Below are 16,572 nucleotides of genomic sequence, written 5' to 3'. Positions count from 1 at the left end.
TTCTGAGATCACAGCTGGAGGTAATAGTGCTACAAGAATAGTAGGCACAGAAGTCATCATTTTTAAATCTTATCCTATCTCCTAGTTTTTTGGTTATGAACTCACCCATGTCACATATTAAGGGAGGCATCTTATTTCCAGTTGGTTCTCTGTGTCCACTAGGTATAAGGACACACAGATAATGAAATGGAAAGAGAATGACACCCTAAATCTCTGATTAACCAAATGTACTTAAACCATGTGCTTAAAAAGACATATGGTTCAATAGCTTGCTGCATTGGGCTCTAAATGAAGCAGCTGGTTACATCTGAGTTTGAGGAGGTTGAGAGTGATGGAAATGCTTTCCATCTGTTGTTTTGGTTTTTTTTAATTAAAAAGTAATCATTTAGCAAAATCCAGCTGTTGAAGTTCATTAAGAAGACATCGTACATTAACTTAACTCCAAGGTGATCCTGTGAGACTGTACAGTAGGTCGTGAATTTAGTGGAGACTTGCTATTGTCTCCTTGTGTATGGATAGGGAAGCACTCCATTTGAGGCAAGGCACTCTATTTGAGGCGCTCCAAATTCCAGAGTGATTCAAATGCAGTGCACTTCATAGCTGTGCATCCCTACCCTCCTTCCTTGGAGCCCTTCAAAATGACCATGAAGACATGTATGCTAAACCACTGCAGGTTTCTGAGGACAGCCAAGTACACAGAAGAGCACTCACTGGCTGTTTAATTGCTCCTACCTCCCACTGAATGGGGTGGGAATGAGGTGCAGGGCACTGTAGGATGCTCGAGGACTTTTAGTGTGTACTGACATTTCAATAAGTTCCTTCAAAATGAAGTGCTTCAAAGATATTCTTTTTTAGGGTAATTTTTGAAGCCCTTTGACAATAACTCTCTAACCTTCACTCTCTGGAGCATGTCAAAGACACTTGGGAGAGCTTCAAAAGGCATATACATCCAAAATCTCTTCCTGTCTCTCCCACAATTCCTACCTAAACAGTAGAGGCAGTTACCTCACTCGCATTCATCATTCATGCTTCCTCATCCACACCTACATTTGCTTTGCCTAACACTACTCACTTTTTACCCCTCCATTTCCTGCCGCCATACCATACCACCCAGTTTGTTCAGACAGATGGATGTGGTTACCTGCATGTGTATTTAAATATACGGAGTAAGAGGAACAAGAAAAAGAAAAGGGGTGGGAGGAGGGGGAGGATGAAGAAACGAGAGCGCCTGTGACCTTACTAAGTACTACACAAGAGGCATGTCTACACGAGACACTAACTGTGCAGTAGCCAAAAAATACTGTGCATTAGCACGTCACAGCATGGACAGTGTTAATTCGCTACTGCATAGTATTATTAGGCTACTGTGCAGTAGCATCACCTAAAAGATGTTCACTGGTGTTACTGTGCAATAACTCCAGTTACTGCACAGTAGCATCTTGTGTAGACGCACACAGTAAGTTTAAGTTTTTTCTATGGAGCTTGGGTAGTAGAAGTTGTAGCCACAATAGTCCCAGAAGTATGTGAGAGGTGAGGCATTCTTCTTTGCATTCAAAAACTTCTGACCAACTATAGTTGAGATACAAATAAAATCACCCAAAAAACCCTATGCCTCTTTCTGTATGGAGCTGGACACTTACTAGGCCTGTGTGAAGCAGAAAGCATTTCCTTTGGATTTGGATTCGGTGGGACAGTGATTAGATTCGGTGACTTGAATCACTGTCCCAATTTGATTTGGCCAAATACAAATCTGAAGATATTCAGTACCAAATTTTATTCAGCCACAGACTACATAGGCAGGCAGTGTCAGTAGGAGCAGCTGGCGGAGCAGCCAGACGAGCCCTGGCTTGAGCCGGCAGCCCCAAGTGAAGCCGTGGCTCATCCAGCCGCTCTCCCGGCTGCCCCCCTGCCGGGGCAAGGCAGGCAGTGCTGGCAGCCATGGGAGATGCTGCAGGGGCTGGGGGAATGATCGGGGAGCTGACAGATCAAACTGGAAGCTGGCGGGAAGCTCCTGTTCATTCCCCCAGCCTCCAATCATTCTCTCAGCCCCACAGCTTCTCTTGGGGCTGCCGGCTCAAGCCATGGCTTGTCTGCCTGCTCCCCCGGTTGCCCCCACACAGAGTCGAGGCAGACAGTGCTGGCAGCCCCAGGAGAAGCTGCAGGGGCTGGGGGAAATGATCAAGGAGCTGGGGGGGAGCCCCTGTTTGTTCCCCCAACCCCCAATCATTCCCCTCAGCTCCCCAATCATTTTCCTCAGCCCCCACGGCTTCTCCCAGGGCTGCCAGCTCAAGCTACAGCTCATCCGGCTGCTCCCTTGGCTGCCCCCCCCCCAACCAGGGCAAGGCAGGAAGTGCTGGCAGCCCTGGGAGAAGCTACAGGGGCTGAAGGGAATGATCAGGGAGCTGGGGGATCAAACTAGGAGCTGGGGAATCGAACTGGGAGCTGGGGAAGCCCCTGTTTGTTCCCCCAGCCCCTGATCATTTCCCCCAGCTTCCCGGGGCGGCCGGCTCAAGTCGGAGCTTGTCCGGCTGCTCCCAGCAGCACTGCCTAGTGCCTGCCTGTAGAGTCTATGGCCAAATCTCCGAATTAATTCGGAGTTTTCCAATTCAATTTGGAGAGATTAATGCATCTACCGATTCGATTCAGATTTGGAGATTCAGCTGCTGAAACAGGCCGAATTTCCTCTGAATCGAATAGGCTACCAAAGCTTCGCACAGCCCTAACTCTTATGTCACTTAGCCATTTTTTGTAGTAGTTGTTCCATTCAACTTTAAGTCATCATCAACATTTAAGATGCATTTTAAACTTATGGACTGACTTGGCAAATGTATAAACCTGGACCATGAAAGGGAGTGTAAGTAGGTTAAATGCAGGTAAGAGAATAATCTTGGCTCAATGTTTACAGCTCATCTTATCTTATTTTTACAGAAAAGTGTGTTTTGGACTACCTTACACTAGGATGGGTGATTTCATGAGAGCAACAGACTTCTGCCACAAAAGCCTAACTGTATAACTTCTCTGAAAGATGTTACAGATTTGATATCTTGTCCACTGCCTTAGCATCAAATTGCTGTAGTGTTGCACAGAAAATATGAGTCTGATTCTCACTCCTCAGTGCAGCTAGTAGCACAACCCCAAGAGCGGTAACTTTTGTCAGGTGTTACAAGCAGAAAGGTTGACTTTAGTCAGAAACTGGATAGGAAGTGTTTTAGGAAAAGAAACGTAGGAAGACAGGTATTGTTTATTCCAGTGGTTCTCAACCTATTTGGATCAAGGCACCCCTGGGCAGACTTGAGGCACTCCTTAGAAAATACCAACTCTTAGTGTACATTTCTTTTTTGACTACAGAAAAAGAACAGAGCAATTCTGTTGCAATTAATTCAGAAATACCACAACTATGGATTTTTCTTTGACATCTCTATGTTTATCTTTTTAATTATGTGATTTCCACCACCCTGGTTGAGAATCACTGGTAAATTCTATATTGGACACATTTCAGAATAGCTCCAGTCACCTTTCCCAGTAGATGCACCCAATGGTGCATCTACTGTGTGCTTTACTGCAGAATAAATTAATTAGCTCCACAGTAAAGTGTCACAGTCTACACATGCACTGGTAACAGAGCACAGTAAATTAACTAACTTTACCATAAGACAGTACTATTGGGCACTGTCAAAAGGGTCTCAGGGAATGTCTGCCAAGCAAAATGAAAAAGTGTGGCTGCAGCAAGTGAGGTATTTTCATGCTAGCTTTAAATCGATTTAACATGGGAGACCCCGGAAGTAACCACAGGGATACGGTGGCTTCAGCAAGATGCCTACAGGGCCTGTATTCTGGTTGCCAGCCCATGATAAAATCTGTGCAGCTGTAGCTAAAGCAGGAGGTTAGATTAGATGACCTTGTGAGGTCCCCTTCCAGCCTTACTTTCCTATGATCCTAAAACCCTCACTGTTACAGTTGTCCAAGCTATCTAGACCACTGCTAAAACTGCACATTTTGGTATGCAGAAATGCATATAATCACACTATATAATCGTAATTTTCTCCATTTAAAAAATCCAAAATTCTCTGATAAAAAAAATCCATAATTCTCTAACACACCCTAAATCCACAATTTTCCGTGATTACAATGAAACACCAGTATATCTATATATATCAGTTGAACACAATGCTTTATTGATAGATTTACAATTTTAAAGCAATTTGGGAGCCTACCACTGTTTCAATCATTATAATAAAATAAATTCTAAATAGCTATATATTTTGGCATTTGATTTTGTTCTTTTTTTATCATGGAAAATCAGAGTTCCCCCGCTCCCTTCGCCCACCAGGATGCAGGTTCAGCTGCAACTGCCCCCCCCACCCCGCTACCCTATGGTGCTGAGCCACCCTGATATGCCAGTGCCATCATTCCCAAGCCACAGCCCCCTCAGCCCTGCTGGTGCCCCTCACTCCTGACCCATAGCCCCCTGCATCCTCACCAGCGCCACTCACTCCCAACCACAGCCCCCCCACCTCCCAGTCCTGCTGATGCCCTTCACTCCTGACCTGCAGTTTCCTGCCTCCCCCAGCTCTGCCAGAGGGGGCCCCTAGCTACCCTGAGCCCCCAGTGTGTGGGGCAGGGGCTATATGTGTGGGGACGGGGGTGGGTATGTTAGACAGGGGGTGGTGGTCATAGGTGACACCACTGTCAGCATGTCCAGCAGGCATGAGGGGCATAGGCCCCTCTATATTTCTGTGCTGGCAGTGGGTGCAGGGCACAGGGCTGAATCCTGGCCAGACCAGCACCGGGCAGGAGCTGCCTCCATGGTTCAGCAGGTGGGACCCAGTGTAGGAGGCTGGAGCAGGGTGAGGTGGGGAGACTCAGCACTGCTGCCACTGGGACCCCTGTGCCAGCCACACAGTCATGGCTGCCGAAGTGAGGCACCCTCTGCCCACCAAGCAGCAGTGGGAGCGGTGGTGGCGGCAACTCTGGCTCTTGTGGGCAGCAGTGGAGCAAGTCCAGCCCCGGCATGGGCTAGAGGGAGGCAGTGGGGATGCTTCTGATACTATCCTGCTTTGCACCAAGCAGCCTGGCCACAGTCCCCTGCCCCAACTCTTCCCCCAGGCAGCATCTCCCAGCCACCCTGCCCCTGTGTGTATGGTACCAGCCCCTGCCACTGCCAGCTCAGCCATGCAGCTCCCCGCTTCCCCCTTCCCCTGTTGGAGGGGCAGGTGCCTCTGTGCAGGCCCTGCTGGAAACAACGTGGAACTGAGTGCTGCCTCAGACCCCCCTGCCCTGCTGCAGCCCTGACACTCGGATACCTTCCCCCAGTGCCAGTAGGCACCTGTGCTCACATACACATCCCCTCCATACACACACACACACACACATCCCGTCTACACACCCCTAACACACACACACACCTCCCACACAGCCCCCTGGACAGTCCCCAAGCCCTGGCTCTCCAACCTTCCTCCAACCCATGGATTTATCATCAGTATGTAGCTCCCAAGGCTACTCCCACCACCTTGCCTGGCTGTATTGCCAGGTATATTTGTGTGCACGTGCACATGCACATGCACATGGCTCCCCCTGCCTCCAATCGCCCTCCCTGACCCCCCAGCCCCAAGGAGCTCCTTGCAGGCTGGGACTCTGCCAGCCTGCAAGGGAAAACCTGTGGTTTCCCCACTTCAAAGGGAAAAATCTGGGTTTTTTCATGGGAAATGGAAAACCTGGATCCCTGATGATAACCTAGTTTTTCAGAAGGTCACACATGTACATGAAGAGCCATACAAAAAGTTGCTGTTTTTCATTTATATTCTGTTTGCCAAATAGCATTACATTAGTGTTGCACACAGAAAATCTATTGTAAATAATACTATAGACTGCTGTTAGAAATGTAATTTTCCATACTTTGGTGTAAGTTCTCTTCTATCATGCATTTCTCATTTAGGTAGTTTGTGCATATGTTATAATACACCACAGATTATAACAGAACAGCCTACATAAATCCTCTATGTAAGAATAGATAAACATGCTAAAATAAGAGAATGTCAGTATAATTTTTTATATAGAATTCACAAGTAAACAAACAATAAAATTAGAAAGGGAACAGTTCAACCAGATGATAGGAAAAGAATTCTGTATGCAAGAAAACAACTGCATTGGGAGAGGACCAATCATTTAAATGGTTGGAGGAAGGTTCATTCCCTTGCTCTGGAAACATAGTTCCAAAATGCAAGAACCCATTTAGCTCCTAGATAGTGAGGCTAGTGGGGAAGGGGATGTGCCTCCCTATCAGCCTCTTTGGCTGCTCCTGAAGAAAGTTCCCCAGCTAATTTCGCATTTCATCTTGGCCAGGACAATGGATGTGGCTTCACATCATGAAATGTCTATGATAGAATTAAAATAAGTAAAGTGGGATGCCCACATTCTTGAACAATCCAATGAAAAGGAAATATTAAGATGGATCAGGCCTCGAGTCTTTTGCAAATCTAATTACATATACAGTACATGTGAACCTAGATCATGCGAATTTAAAAATAAAGCTTAATCATCTGTGCCCACAAAACAAAAACATAAAGAGAAACGTATGTTGGTTATACAGAATATTAGTATGCTAACTTCTATTCTTTGAAAGCAGCACAAACTATAGCAAGTTAAAGATCCTTCACAACACTGAGAATGGATGTTAATGATTTATAGTACAAGTTTTTATAGTTCTTAGAGTAATTACACTTATTTCACACACTTGTTCTACTCTGCTGTTTAGATTTCTCAAAAGAAAAACTACAGGTAGTAAGAAAAGAGACCAAAAAACTAAACTGTGAGAAGTGCCTTTACCTTTAGTTTTGAAAGAGAAGTTGCAATAGTTGCAGTGGTAAGGACGGACATCTGTATGCGTACGGATATGTTTCTTCAGCATGCTGGGCTTCTTGCAACGTATTCCACACTCTTCACAGATATACTTCCCCCTTCCCCTTCCCCTCACGTACACATAATCCTCATTTGACTTGTACCTAATAACAATACCATAATAGTTTGTTGTAAAGAGCAATCTTCTATCTATGGTCTTACATTAGTAAGTTAGATTTATGGTGAAAATAAGCAGAGTGCTAGACATAATGAAAAACAAATGATATCAAAATCAAACTCTCTGTCTTATCAATGAAAGTACTTATTGCTAATCTGGCATTTAAAGTTTAGGTAAGTAACCAACAAAAATTTTACAGTTATGCCTTACTGCCTTCATTAAAAAGGACTGATTTGCAACACAAAGCATTTAAGGATTTCAAACATTATCTTAAACGTGCCTAAATTGTGCACACACTTCCAAAAAGCATAGGGCGTCTTTAAATATGCTCCAAGGTGGGGTAAGGGCTTTAATTAGTGGCTCTCAGGAGCTACGCTAATTAAAGCCCCCACAGCTGCTTGTGCATTCAGCATCCTGCACTTCAAAATGGCAGTGGAAGCACTTTAACTAAACCCTACTCAACGAGCTTTAGTTAAAGCATCCCTGCCACCGAAGCACAGGGCACCAAATACACGTGATGCTAAGGCTCCTGGAGTGTGCTGATCAGCACACTTGATTGAGTCTGCTCTGATGCATGTTAATTAGCATGTGTTGCAGCAGGTGTACGTATAGGTGCCCATACATTGTTGGGAGCAGAAAGCAAGTGCTAAAAAGAGAACACCTTGGAGAACTACTGGATCTTAACCTAGTCAAATCCAATTACAACTGGCTTCTTTGCTGAGAGGCTCATCAAGAGTTTCATTTAGGGTGCTTATTTTTTTGAGGAGTGGGTCCTAAAACAAGAGAAGTTGGGCCAAGACAAACAAAATCAATTCCTCTCAGCATACGGTGAAAAGTTATGTTCACCATTTGCTTGAACTGGGTTTAAAGAAGCATCCTGCAAGTGAAAGTCCCTACCAATTACTCAATTCACCTAGTCTGTTCTGTTGGTGTTTCTCCCAACCTTTTAATATTTCAATGGAATTACAAAAATTTGCTTAAGCTTTGACTAGCAGCTTGCCACCTGGTAGAAAATACTACAGTACTTTGACTATTACATTGAGTACAGACTTCCACAGAAAAATCGTTAAATTAAGAGTTCTCCAGCCCTTCTGCAGCATGTACTACTCTTAATCAGAGACTGGATTGCAGACCATGGCTTGTCACTCAGACCACCTCCCCTTTCAGTTGCCTATCATAACTGTGACAATAACAATTGTTTACAAAGAAAAAAATATTGGGAAAATACCTATATAGTGGGAAAGCATCTATAGCTAACCTGACATGGTTTTTTCCTTTGGAAAAATTGGAACACACTGTCTGTTGTTTTTTTAATTCTTCCCCACCTATGGAGCATAATATGACCAGTCATTTTCCTAGGAAACTCTTACCAACATTTTACAGAACAGATCATGAGATTTGTTTTTTATGATACACTTAAATAGGAAAGAATGTCAGACTTCCATACAAGCCCTAGCACTAAGAAATAATTATCCTCCCAATAGCATCGTTAAAAAAATATAATACTTGCCCTCCATCAAATATTTTAACTCTTCTCGGTTCAGTTTTGGTGGAAGAATTTTCCTTATCATGCTCTGTGCTTGCATCAGAGTTTTCTTTATTGCTGAATTCACTTGTAGTCAACTTTTTTTTATTTAATGCCCGCTGAAATAAAATAGGAAATGTATAAATTTATCTTTAAAATTCATGTTAACATCCTCTGGGAATAAAAGTAAAAAGCCAATAATAAGAAAATAAAGGCTTTTATACTCCAGACATAACACTGCATTTATCCAGTTTTAGCTCTGTGGAACAAAGATCTTTTGACTGAGCTCATTTTCTTACTTTTCCTTATGACCCTATGATGTTCATGGAAGTCAGCATAAGCCCTACTGATGTTTTTTGGAAAATGCTGCATCTTACTGTCAAGGGTGAGACTGAAATCTGAAACCTATAGAGACACTCTTGTTCTCCTGCATGTTTTCCAGTATCTTGTCTTTCCATGGGAGAAGCCATAATGTCTGGTAGTTCTTGTCAGCTGCAATTTCCAAGCCAACTCAGATAGGACATAACTGCACCAGGATACTATTGTTCTCCACAATTTGACTAAAAGGGAGAATTTTTAGCAATAAAACCAGCCATTTGTACTTCCTTCTCATCATGTGCTGGTTATAAGTTTGGAAAAACACCTCTCCCCCAAGAACTGTAGCCCTCACATTGAACCCTCTAATGCATAATACCCTAAAGCCTCTTTGCTACCAGGAGGTTTTATCATGGCCCAACAGGCAGAGACAAAGAGTGTTGATTGAAGTATACAAAGAAAAGATACTCATGGCTAACTGCATTATGTATTTTCAAACGTTTACAAAATGTTTACATTTGTACTGCAAGAAGTGTCCATTCACCATTTAGTAACCATGGGAGCAGAGGTTCCCAAAAGCAGCACTAATAATACTTGACACATTTCTTGTTGTCAGACAGATTTAAGAGAAATATACCAGTTGTCTAACACTGCAAAATATGTTTTTAGCTTTCACTTGATTATTAATTAAGGAAATTATTTCTCATCTTTTCTTCTTTTTTTTTTTTTTTTTTTAAAAATTGAGACTGAATTCTGCCAACATTTACCAATTAAAATCTAATCCTTCCAAGCGTAGGTTATTTATAAAACAGGCAATAATGAGCAAATGAACCAATTAGCTAGTGATTAACAGAGCCATATTTATAAATTGTTCTACCCACATAAACTGGCATTTTCTCATAGTGATAAGTCACTGAAATGGTAAAAGAAAAAACCGTTTCATTTTATTGGCTAGAAAAGTTAAAACTGAGCAAGGGAGGTTTGAGAATTCTTGAAAAGGACAAAGCCTTCAATGGTTTAGTTAAACTGACCATATACTGAATACACCGATCCCGTATTTACTGAAGGGTAACACTACCCTGGCCCAAAGGGCTTAATTATGCCCTGCCATGCCTTTGCTTTCTACCTGGAGAGGAATGTTGCTGCAGAACAATGAAACAAAGGGAACAGAATATATGGGAAGATTCTTTCTCCACTTTTCGGGAGATTCAGTGACCATAACGCTCTGCACAAGCAGTGTCAGGAACTATGATTTATACTCCAGTGCATGAGGCTTGTTGCTGGATTTTTATCCCCCAAACACTTCTTTACCTAGCCGTTTATGACAGGACATGAATGTGGCACTCTGCATGACAAGGGAGTGTTAATTTAATATAAAGGGGGGCAGATTACACTCTGGATGGAGATACTAAATATTAAGGTTGCTGTAGAGACCTGAATTCAACCACACTGTCTCTCCTGTACCTCGTATGTGGAATATGCCATGAGTTACATGATGAGCAAAAAATAAACCACCGATATTTATATTTAACAAGGAAAAGAGCAATATAAAATGCAGCATATGGGCAAACTGCATGAGTAATTTCAGCACTTGGAATGTTCTGACTTGGAAGAGCTTGGTCTTTCAACCTTAGGATATTAAGTATTTTTTCACATTTAAATTTTAATAGTAAAAAAAGCAAATGGAAAAAAGTAAATCCAAAAGGTTGCTTACAAGGTGGCTTTTTATCTTTTATAAATATACCAAATAGACATAATATAAAAGAAGCAGGCTATTCTCGGAATACAATTCTACCTCCTGCAGTTATATATTTTAATTAGCTGGTGTTATGCTAATTTGACACTTTTTTGTGTTCTTAATATGTAAGGGAAAACCCAATGAGCTGAAGCGTAACTTGCTGTTACATGGATATACAAATAGAAACAATATTTGAATTTCTGTCACAGAAGACTGCAGAAGTACTTGCTGATAATGAGAAAAATCAGCCACTTTGAAATAGCCCATGAAAAGTACCAACTGACCCTATAACCATCAAGAGGGCTCAGTACCAGCTGCAGCAGTACCAAGCTTCCTGCATATTAGAAAATGAATGTAGCTTAACCTCATCTTGGAAAGAACACGGATACTGGTGAATGGATTAGGAGAAAAAAAAAAAATTACACTGCCTTATACACTAGCAGATACTGTCTTAAACAGATGCTTTCTTCAACAATACCAGACAGTCTGTAGAGTGGTTTCTGCCGCTCTTTATGACTGGAAGCAGAGGGGCTGATTCACCCCTGCATTACTCCAATGATGTACCACTTTAACCCCACGGTCTCGAGTTATTTATGTAAGTCTGAAGAAACCCAGGACTAAAACCAGCCCAATGACCAAATTGGTCAGGTACTAAGAGATCTAGCAGGAGCTTCAACATTTTGAATCTTGCATCTGATCACAGGAGAGAGACAATCCTCTATAAGGACAGCTGGACATGAACTGAATGAGGATGTTTCCATTTCCATGCCCATTAATTATTTGGTGCCTATGATGAAACTGCCATGAATTTAGTGCCAATTGTTTTGTTGATCAGGCCTGGATAGAAGTTAGAAATATAGAAGTGTAAGACTCCCTGTTATGATAGCAGTCTGACCATCCAGAAACATGCCTGAAATTCTACTACCCAAATCATTTAAAACCAAAACTGGACAAACATTGGAGAATAACCTGTAGGGAAAAAAATCCTGCAATGGAAGAATACATAAGACCTATGAGGTCTTTTCAATTTTTAATTCCGATCATCACAACCTTTTTTTTGTACAATCTGAGATATGAATTAAAAACTTTGATGATTTATTATAGCACTTTCTTCTTTGGTAATTCCTTTAAGAATAAATCACTGTTCAATTTGATGCCAGCAAGGCTTAAAAAACAGAGATTGAATTTCTTTGCAGCTTCACCATGACAATGTATTTCATTTGAAAAAAAATCAGCATAAAAGCTTGAAGAAAAATGAATAACTATGGATGTTTTGCAGCAAAATAACCTTAAATATTCATGGCAGCTGCCTTTTATAACAGCTACTGTTTAAAAGGACACAGCCAAAATATTTTTTCAAAATCCTGTTACTCATTATTTATACTCTAAACAGAAATTGTTTCCAGAGAAAATTTGTTTTTCTCCATCATGAATGCACAAGGATTTTGTTTGAATGCACAAACAAAAAGTAGTGGAAAACACCTATAACACTTTTCTTCCCCAAAACAAGGGGCTCAAATATATATCACAGGAAAAATGCCAATTGGTACTCTCAGGTATACTGCTTGATGCACTCACTGGTATGCTTTAAGGCAGCTCCATTGCTTCATTTCCAGGCTTCGTGTGGTGCAGCATGGAAACAGGGCATATCTGCACTAAGGGTTAAATCTAAACCCTCCATGAAAACTCCCACGACCTCAATAGGGCCAGAATGCTTTTCTACCCAAAGAGCTTCAAGAATGCATCCTTAACCACACTCCTATAATTTTCAAGTCCTATGCAATGTCTGTCTTCCCACCTCTGACTAGTGTGCATCTTAATACCATAGAGATACTAGACAGCTCCTGTTGGAGTTGCTCGGCTCTAGCTTGTCACTGGACAATAACAGAAGCAGAGTTCTTTCCTTCACAGCAATACGAGATCTTGCTGATCCGGATTCAGTTCCTCACACATCCATAACACACTGAAAATTGCAGAGTAATTCAACAAAATTATCTTTAATTCTCCCAACGGTGATTTTGTGTGTTCTAGATGTCTCTTGCTTGATTCTAGATAGTTGGGCTCTGGAGCTAGTATAAAGCTTTGTAGCTGTGTTTGAAAAGAAAAACCTGAAAACAGCATACATGAGACAGAACAGCAAGGAAAGAAGAATATGATCTGGTGTTATGCACTGCACGATTTGCTTTGTAAGTTGAACAATAAAAGTATTTGATCGGATAGAGTATACAAGCACTGACAAATTACCAATTTATATTATATCACTGATGTTCCAACAGTAATGTTTTCATATGGCATACAGCCATATTAAATTATTCCCAAAAAGGTACATTAACTAAGGAACACCAAATTCAATGCAAATCAGGAGGAGAGATTGTTTTGCAGAGAAGAGCTTACCATTCTCGAAAAGACCCTTTTCTTCCATGCCGTCCTAGTACCAGAGCATGGGAAACACTACTCCTTGCAGCTGAGAGTATAGACATAATTTTTAATGATCACTCCTGTTAGCTTTTGGATTGACTATATGGAGGAAGTAAGTGGAATTATTTTCAGATAGCAAAAACTTACTGAAAGCTTTTTTTTAGACCAGGAATTGCCAACTTACAACCCATCAGATGGATTTGGCCTGCTGAGCCACTGGATCTGACCCAAGGATGTGAAAATTTGGTGGCATTCAGTGGTGGGGGCTTCTCCTGTGCTGCAGTGGAAAGAAGAGGTGATGGGGAGAAGTGGCAGCAGCAGACATTTCTCAATATGCTGCAGTGGGGAGAAGTGGTGGCAGAAATGGCAGCAGTGGCTGGGTCCTAGTGCCTGGCCACTTATCACCTGAGCTGGATCATTCCAACCTAGAAAGGTTGCCAACCACTGGATTAGATCAATAGGTGAGCTTTTTGCTAACCAACTGACATAATCTTATGCTTGTGACACTCACCTAACAAACCTGAAAACTGCTTTCAACCTTGACCAACTCATCAGAGGCAAACTCCCCATTGATCAAACACCAAATGGGACACAATCTTATGTTAACAATAAATACAAAACCCATCAACACATCTCCCATGCAACCACAGGCGACACCCCCCCACAATGAAACCATCAAAACCCATGGATCCTAAGCATGTCTATTCCAGAATATGGTACATCTCATCCAGTACACCAAATGCCTTCATGGAAACTATGTGGGCAAAAGACGAGAAAAACTATGCTCTAGAAAAGTGATGCTCAATCTTTTGGTCCTGTGGGCTAAATGAAGAACACAGAACCAGTCTGTGGGCCAGACTGAGCCCTACACACCAGGAAATTGCCCAGGGGCACTGCATCACCCTCATGCACTGGGATGGAGCCTTGGGACTCTGCTCCACCCCCATACCAGGATTGGGTTCTGGGGCCCCACACAGGACCACACATGCTGGGACTGAGCATGGGCTGCCCCTGCATGGCAAGACCAGGCCTTGGGCTGTCCTGTGTGCCCAAGCTAGTGCACAGGGCAATGCTTTGCAGCCAATGGGGTTCCCCATAAGTCTGGAAATTTGACAGCAGAAAAGCAGTGCTGCCAAGTTTTTGGACCTAAGGGCTGCCACGCAGGCCAGATTACAGGATGTAAAGGGCCAGATCAGGCCTGTGGGTCAGGGACTGAGCACCCTTGCCCTAGAATAAGTGATTGCAGGGAAAAGGTAAAGGACAGAAAGACAAACTTAGAAAGCAAAACACTTCACAGAATGATCACTTTCTTTCAGACCTGAAAATCCTTGTGCTCAAGGGAAATCTACAGAACATCTTCAAAAGACAGGCTCAAGAACAAAAAACAATAACTTGACTAGATACTAAAAACCAGGAACTATACACAATGTTGACTTTATGGCTTATTATAATCTACCTGTGATCACTGCTAATCTCTCCACACTCTACAGGTGGGAATGACTCTCTCCCCTCTTGACTGGTCTTGTGTTTTCACTAATCTGGTTATTCTTTCTATAGCACTCCTTAGCCACATCCACAGTAGCATGGACATTTGGTTCCTAGGGGACATCTAGCAGTGGGACACCTTGTGCCGCAGCTAGTTGTCCTGGGGGAATGACTGTGCCACATGCCCTCTGGCATGTGGCAGGTTATTCCGGGTGGGGTAGGGGAGGCTAGGCCCAGCACTGGGCTGGCCCCAACAACCTTACCTGGGGTCCTGGGGCCTCTTGGGGCTGCAGCAGCAGCAATCCTGTTGCTCGGAGCCTGGCCAGGGGCTGGACCAAGGCAGCCGGCCCAGGCTCCAGTTTTGAGTGGCACGCACTGCCCCACATGAGGTTGCACTTTTTTTTGTGTGGGTTTTTGACCCCTGGAAATCCAGGGTTTACTCCCCCCCCCCCACGCACTCTGCTCCCTTGCAGTTTGGAGAACAGGTGAATGTGAGGTATGTGGTGCCGCAGATGCATCTGCAGTACCACATACTGCACAGCCACACTGATTTGGATGCAGCCCTTTTGTCTTTTAGTTCCTTCTGATAACAGTTCTGTGCTCCCTTCTGAAACCTCCCTTCTATATTCCTTTAAGCCATGGGTGTCAACCTCATCTGGCCAACGGGCTGAATGAGGAGTGCAGGCAGAATCAGTCTGCAGGGTGGACTGAATACACAGATCAGCCCCACATTCCAAATCCAGCATGCAGGGCCAGTCTGGTGCAGGTGCCATGTGTACACATCCTAGACCAGCCTACATACTGCTTGCAGCACATGTGCTGACCCCAGCTCTAGGCATAACATGCAGTGCACGGAGTAGTCCCAGGCATGCACACACAAGAAGCATGGGATCAGTCTGTGGCATATGCTACATATGCAGCCCATGCCAGAACAGCCCTGCATGCTTCCTCCAGTATGCAGTGCTGGTCTGTTCCAGACTGGCCCTGGATCAAGGGTGCAGGGCTGGTTCAGGGTAGGTGTGGCATGCAGCATGCATTCCAGACCAGCCCCACAAACTGCATGAAGTGTGCAGTCAGTGCCAAATAGGTTCTGCATGTTGCATCCAGTGCACAAGGTGAGGGCCAGCATGTGCTGCATGTGATGTTCTGGTCTGTGACCCACAGGCAACACTGAAGGCTGGATGATTAGGGGTTCCACGGGTCAGATCTGGTCCACAGGTCCTATTTTTGACACCCCTGCTTTAACCGGACTGTTTTTATTTAAATACAGAGTTTTACACAGGCTATTGCTCTGTCTAGGCTCAAGCTATGTTTGCTTCTCTTCCAAACCTAAGGAAGGGTACCTTTTGTGAAAAAGCTCATCTAAGGTCTCTCTCAACTATACAATAAAAGATATCTGCAACACAAATAATTGCCTCTCACATCACCATCTCTTCTGTGCGTGGATTTTTTTCCCACAAAAATATGTAGACCCATTTAATGGACTACATGCAGTAATCATAATTTATTTCTAGTTGCTAAATTAAGTTAAGGTTTTACACGTTAGTGCAGACTGGAAGGTTATTCAAGTTCATTCAAAATGTGCTCAACATTATAATTTAATAAATAATATCCTAACCACCTATATGGAAGACTAACTGCAATGAATCACTCCTAGGAAGAATAGAATTTTTTTAGGCTGAGAATGAAGTTTATACAAACCAAGCTGAAACATACAAATAAATTACATAATGAAAGATTACTCATTGTGGTACAACAACATCTCACATTGCACACTGCTACAGTGCCTTATCATACTCTACTGTGCCTATGTATTCAAGAATACATAACCTAATCATTTGAGAACTGCAGTGAACTCACACAAACTAAACAGATTCATATGGTATATTCTGAGCAACAGCAGGCATATTGCAATGGCCCACAATCTTGGCAATAAAGCAAACATACCTACTTCCAAGCAAGTTCCCACCCCATTTCATCTGAGAATACTGGATGCATGACTATACATCATTCATAGTTCTCTACAGTTTTATTGCCTTTGGAAGCTCATGAAAGCACAACACTAAATATTAGAGT

General features: G+C 42.9%; 1 protein-coding gene across 3 annotated transcripts in view; it reads right to left on the bottom strand.

Moving 5' to 3' along the window:
• The window catches only part of HIVEP1 (human immunodeficiency virus type I enhancer binding protein 1), a 180,732-nt gene that overhangs the window by 29,327 nt on the left and 134,833 nt on the right, over positions 1-16,572 (bottom strand). For all 3 annotated transcript variants that reach the window (XM_019543335.1, XM_019543321.1, XM_019543330.1), the window contains exons 5-6: positions 8,526-8,659; positions 6,826-7,001 (exon numbers count right to left, since the gene is read on the bottom strand). In XM_019543335.1, coding sequence (XP_019398880.1) covers positions 6,826-7,001; positions 8,526-8,659 — 310 coding nt within the window. The remainder of the gene's footprint in view (positions 1-6,825; positions 7,002-8,525; positions 8,660-16,572) is intronic.

The sequence above is a fragment of the Crocodylus porosus genome, unplaced genomic scaffold (genome assembly GCF_001723895.1).
Source record: "Crocodylus porosus isolate Cpor-Errol unplaced genomic scaffold, CroPor_comp1, whole genome shotgun sequence".
NCBI lineage: Eukaryota > Metazoa > Chordata > Crocodylia > Crocodylidae > Crocodylus > Crocodylus porosus.
The sequence above is the reverse complement of the archived record's forward strand: the minus strand, read 5'-3'. Positions and strand labels throughout refer to the sequence as shown.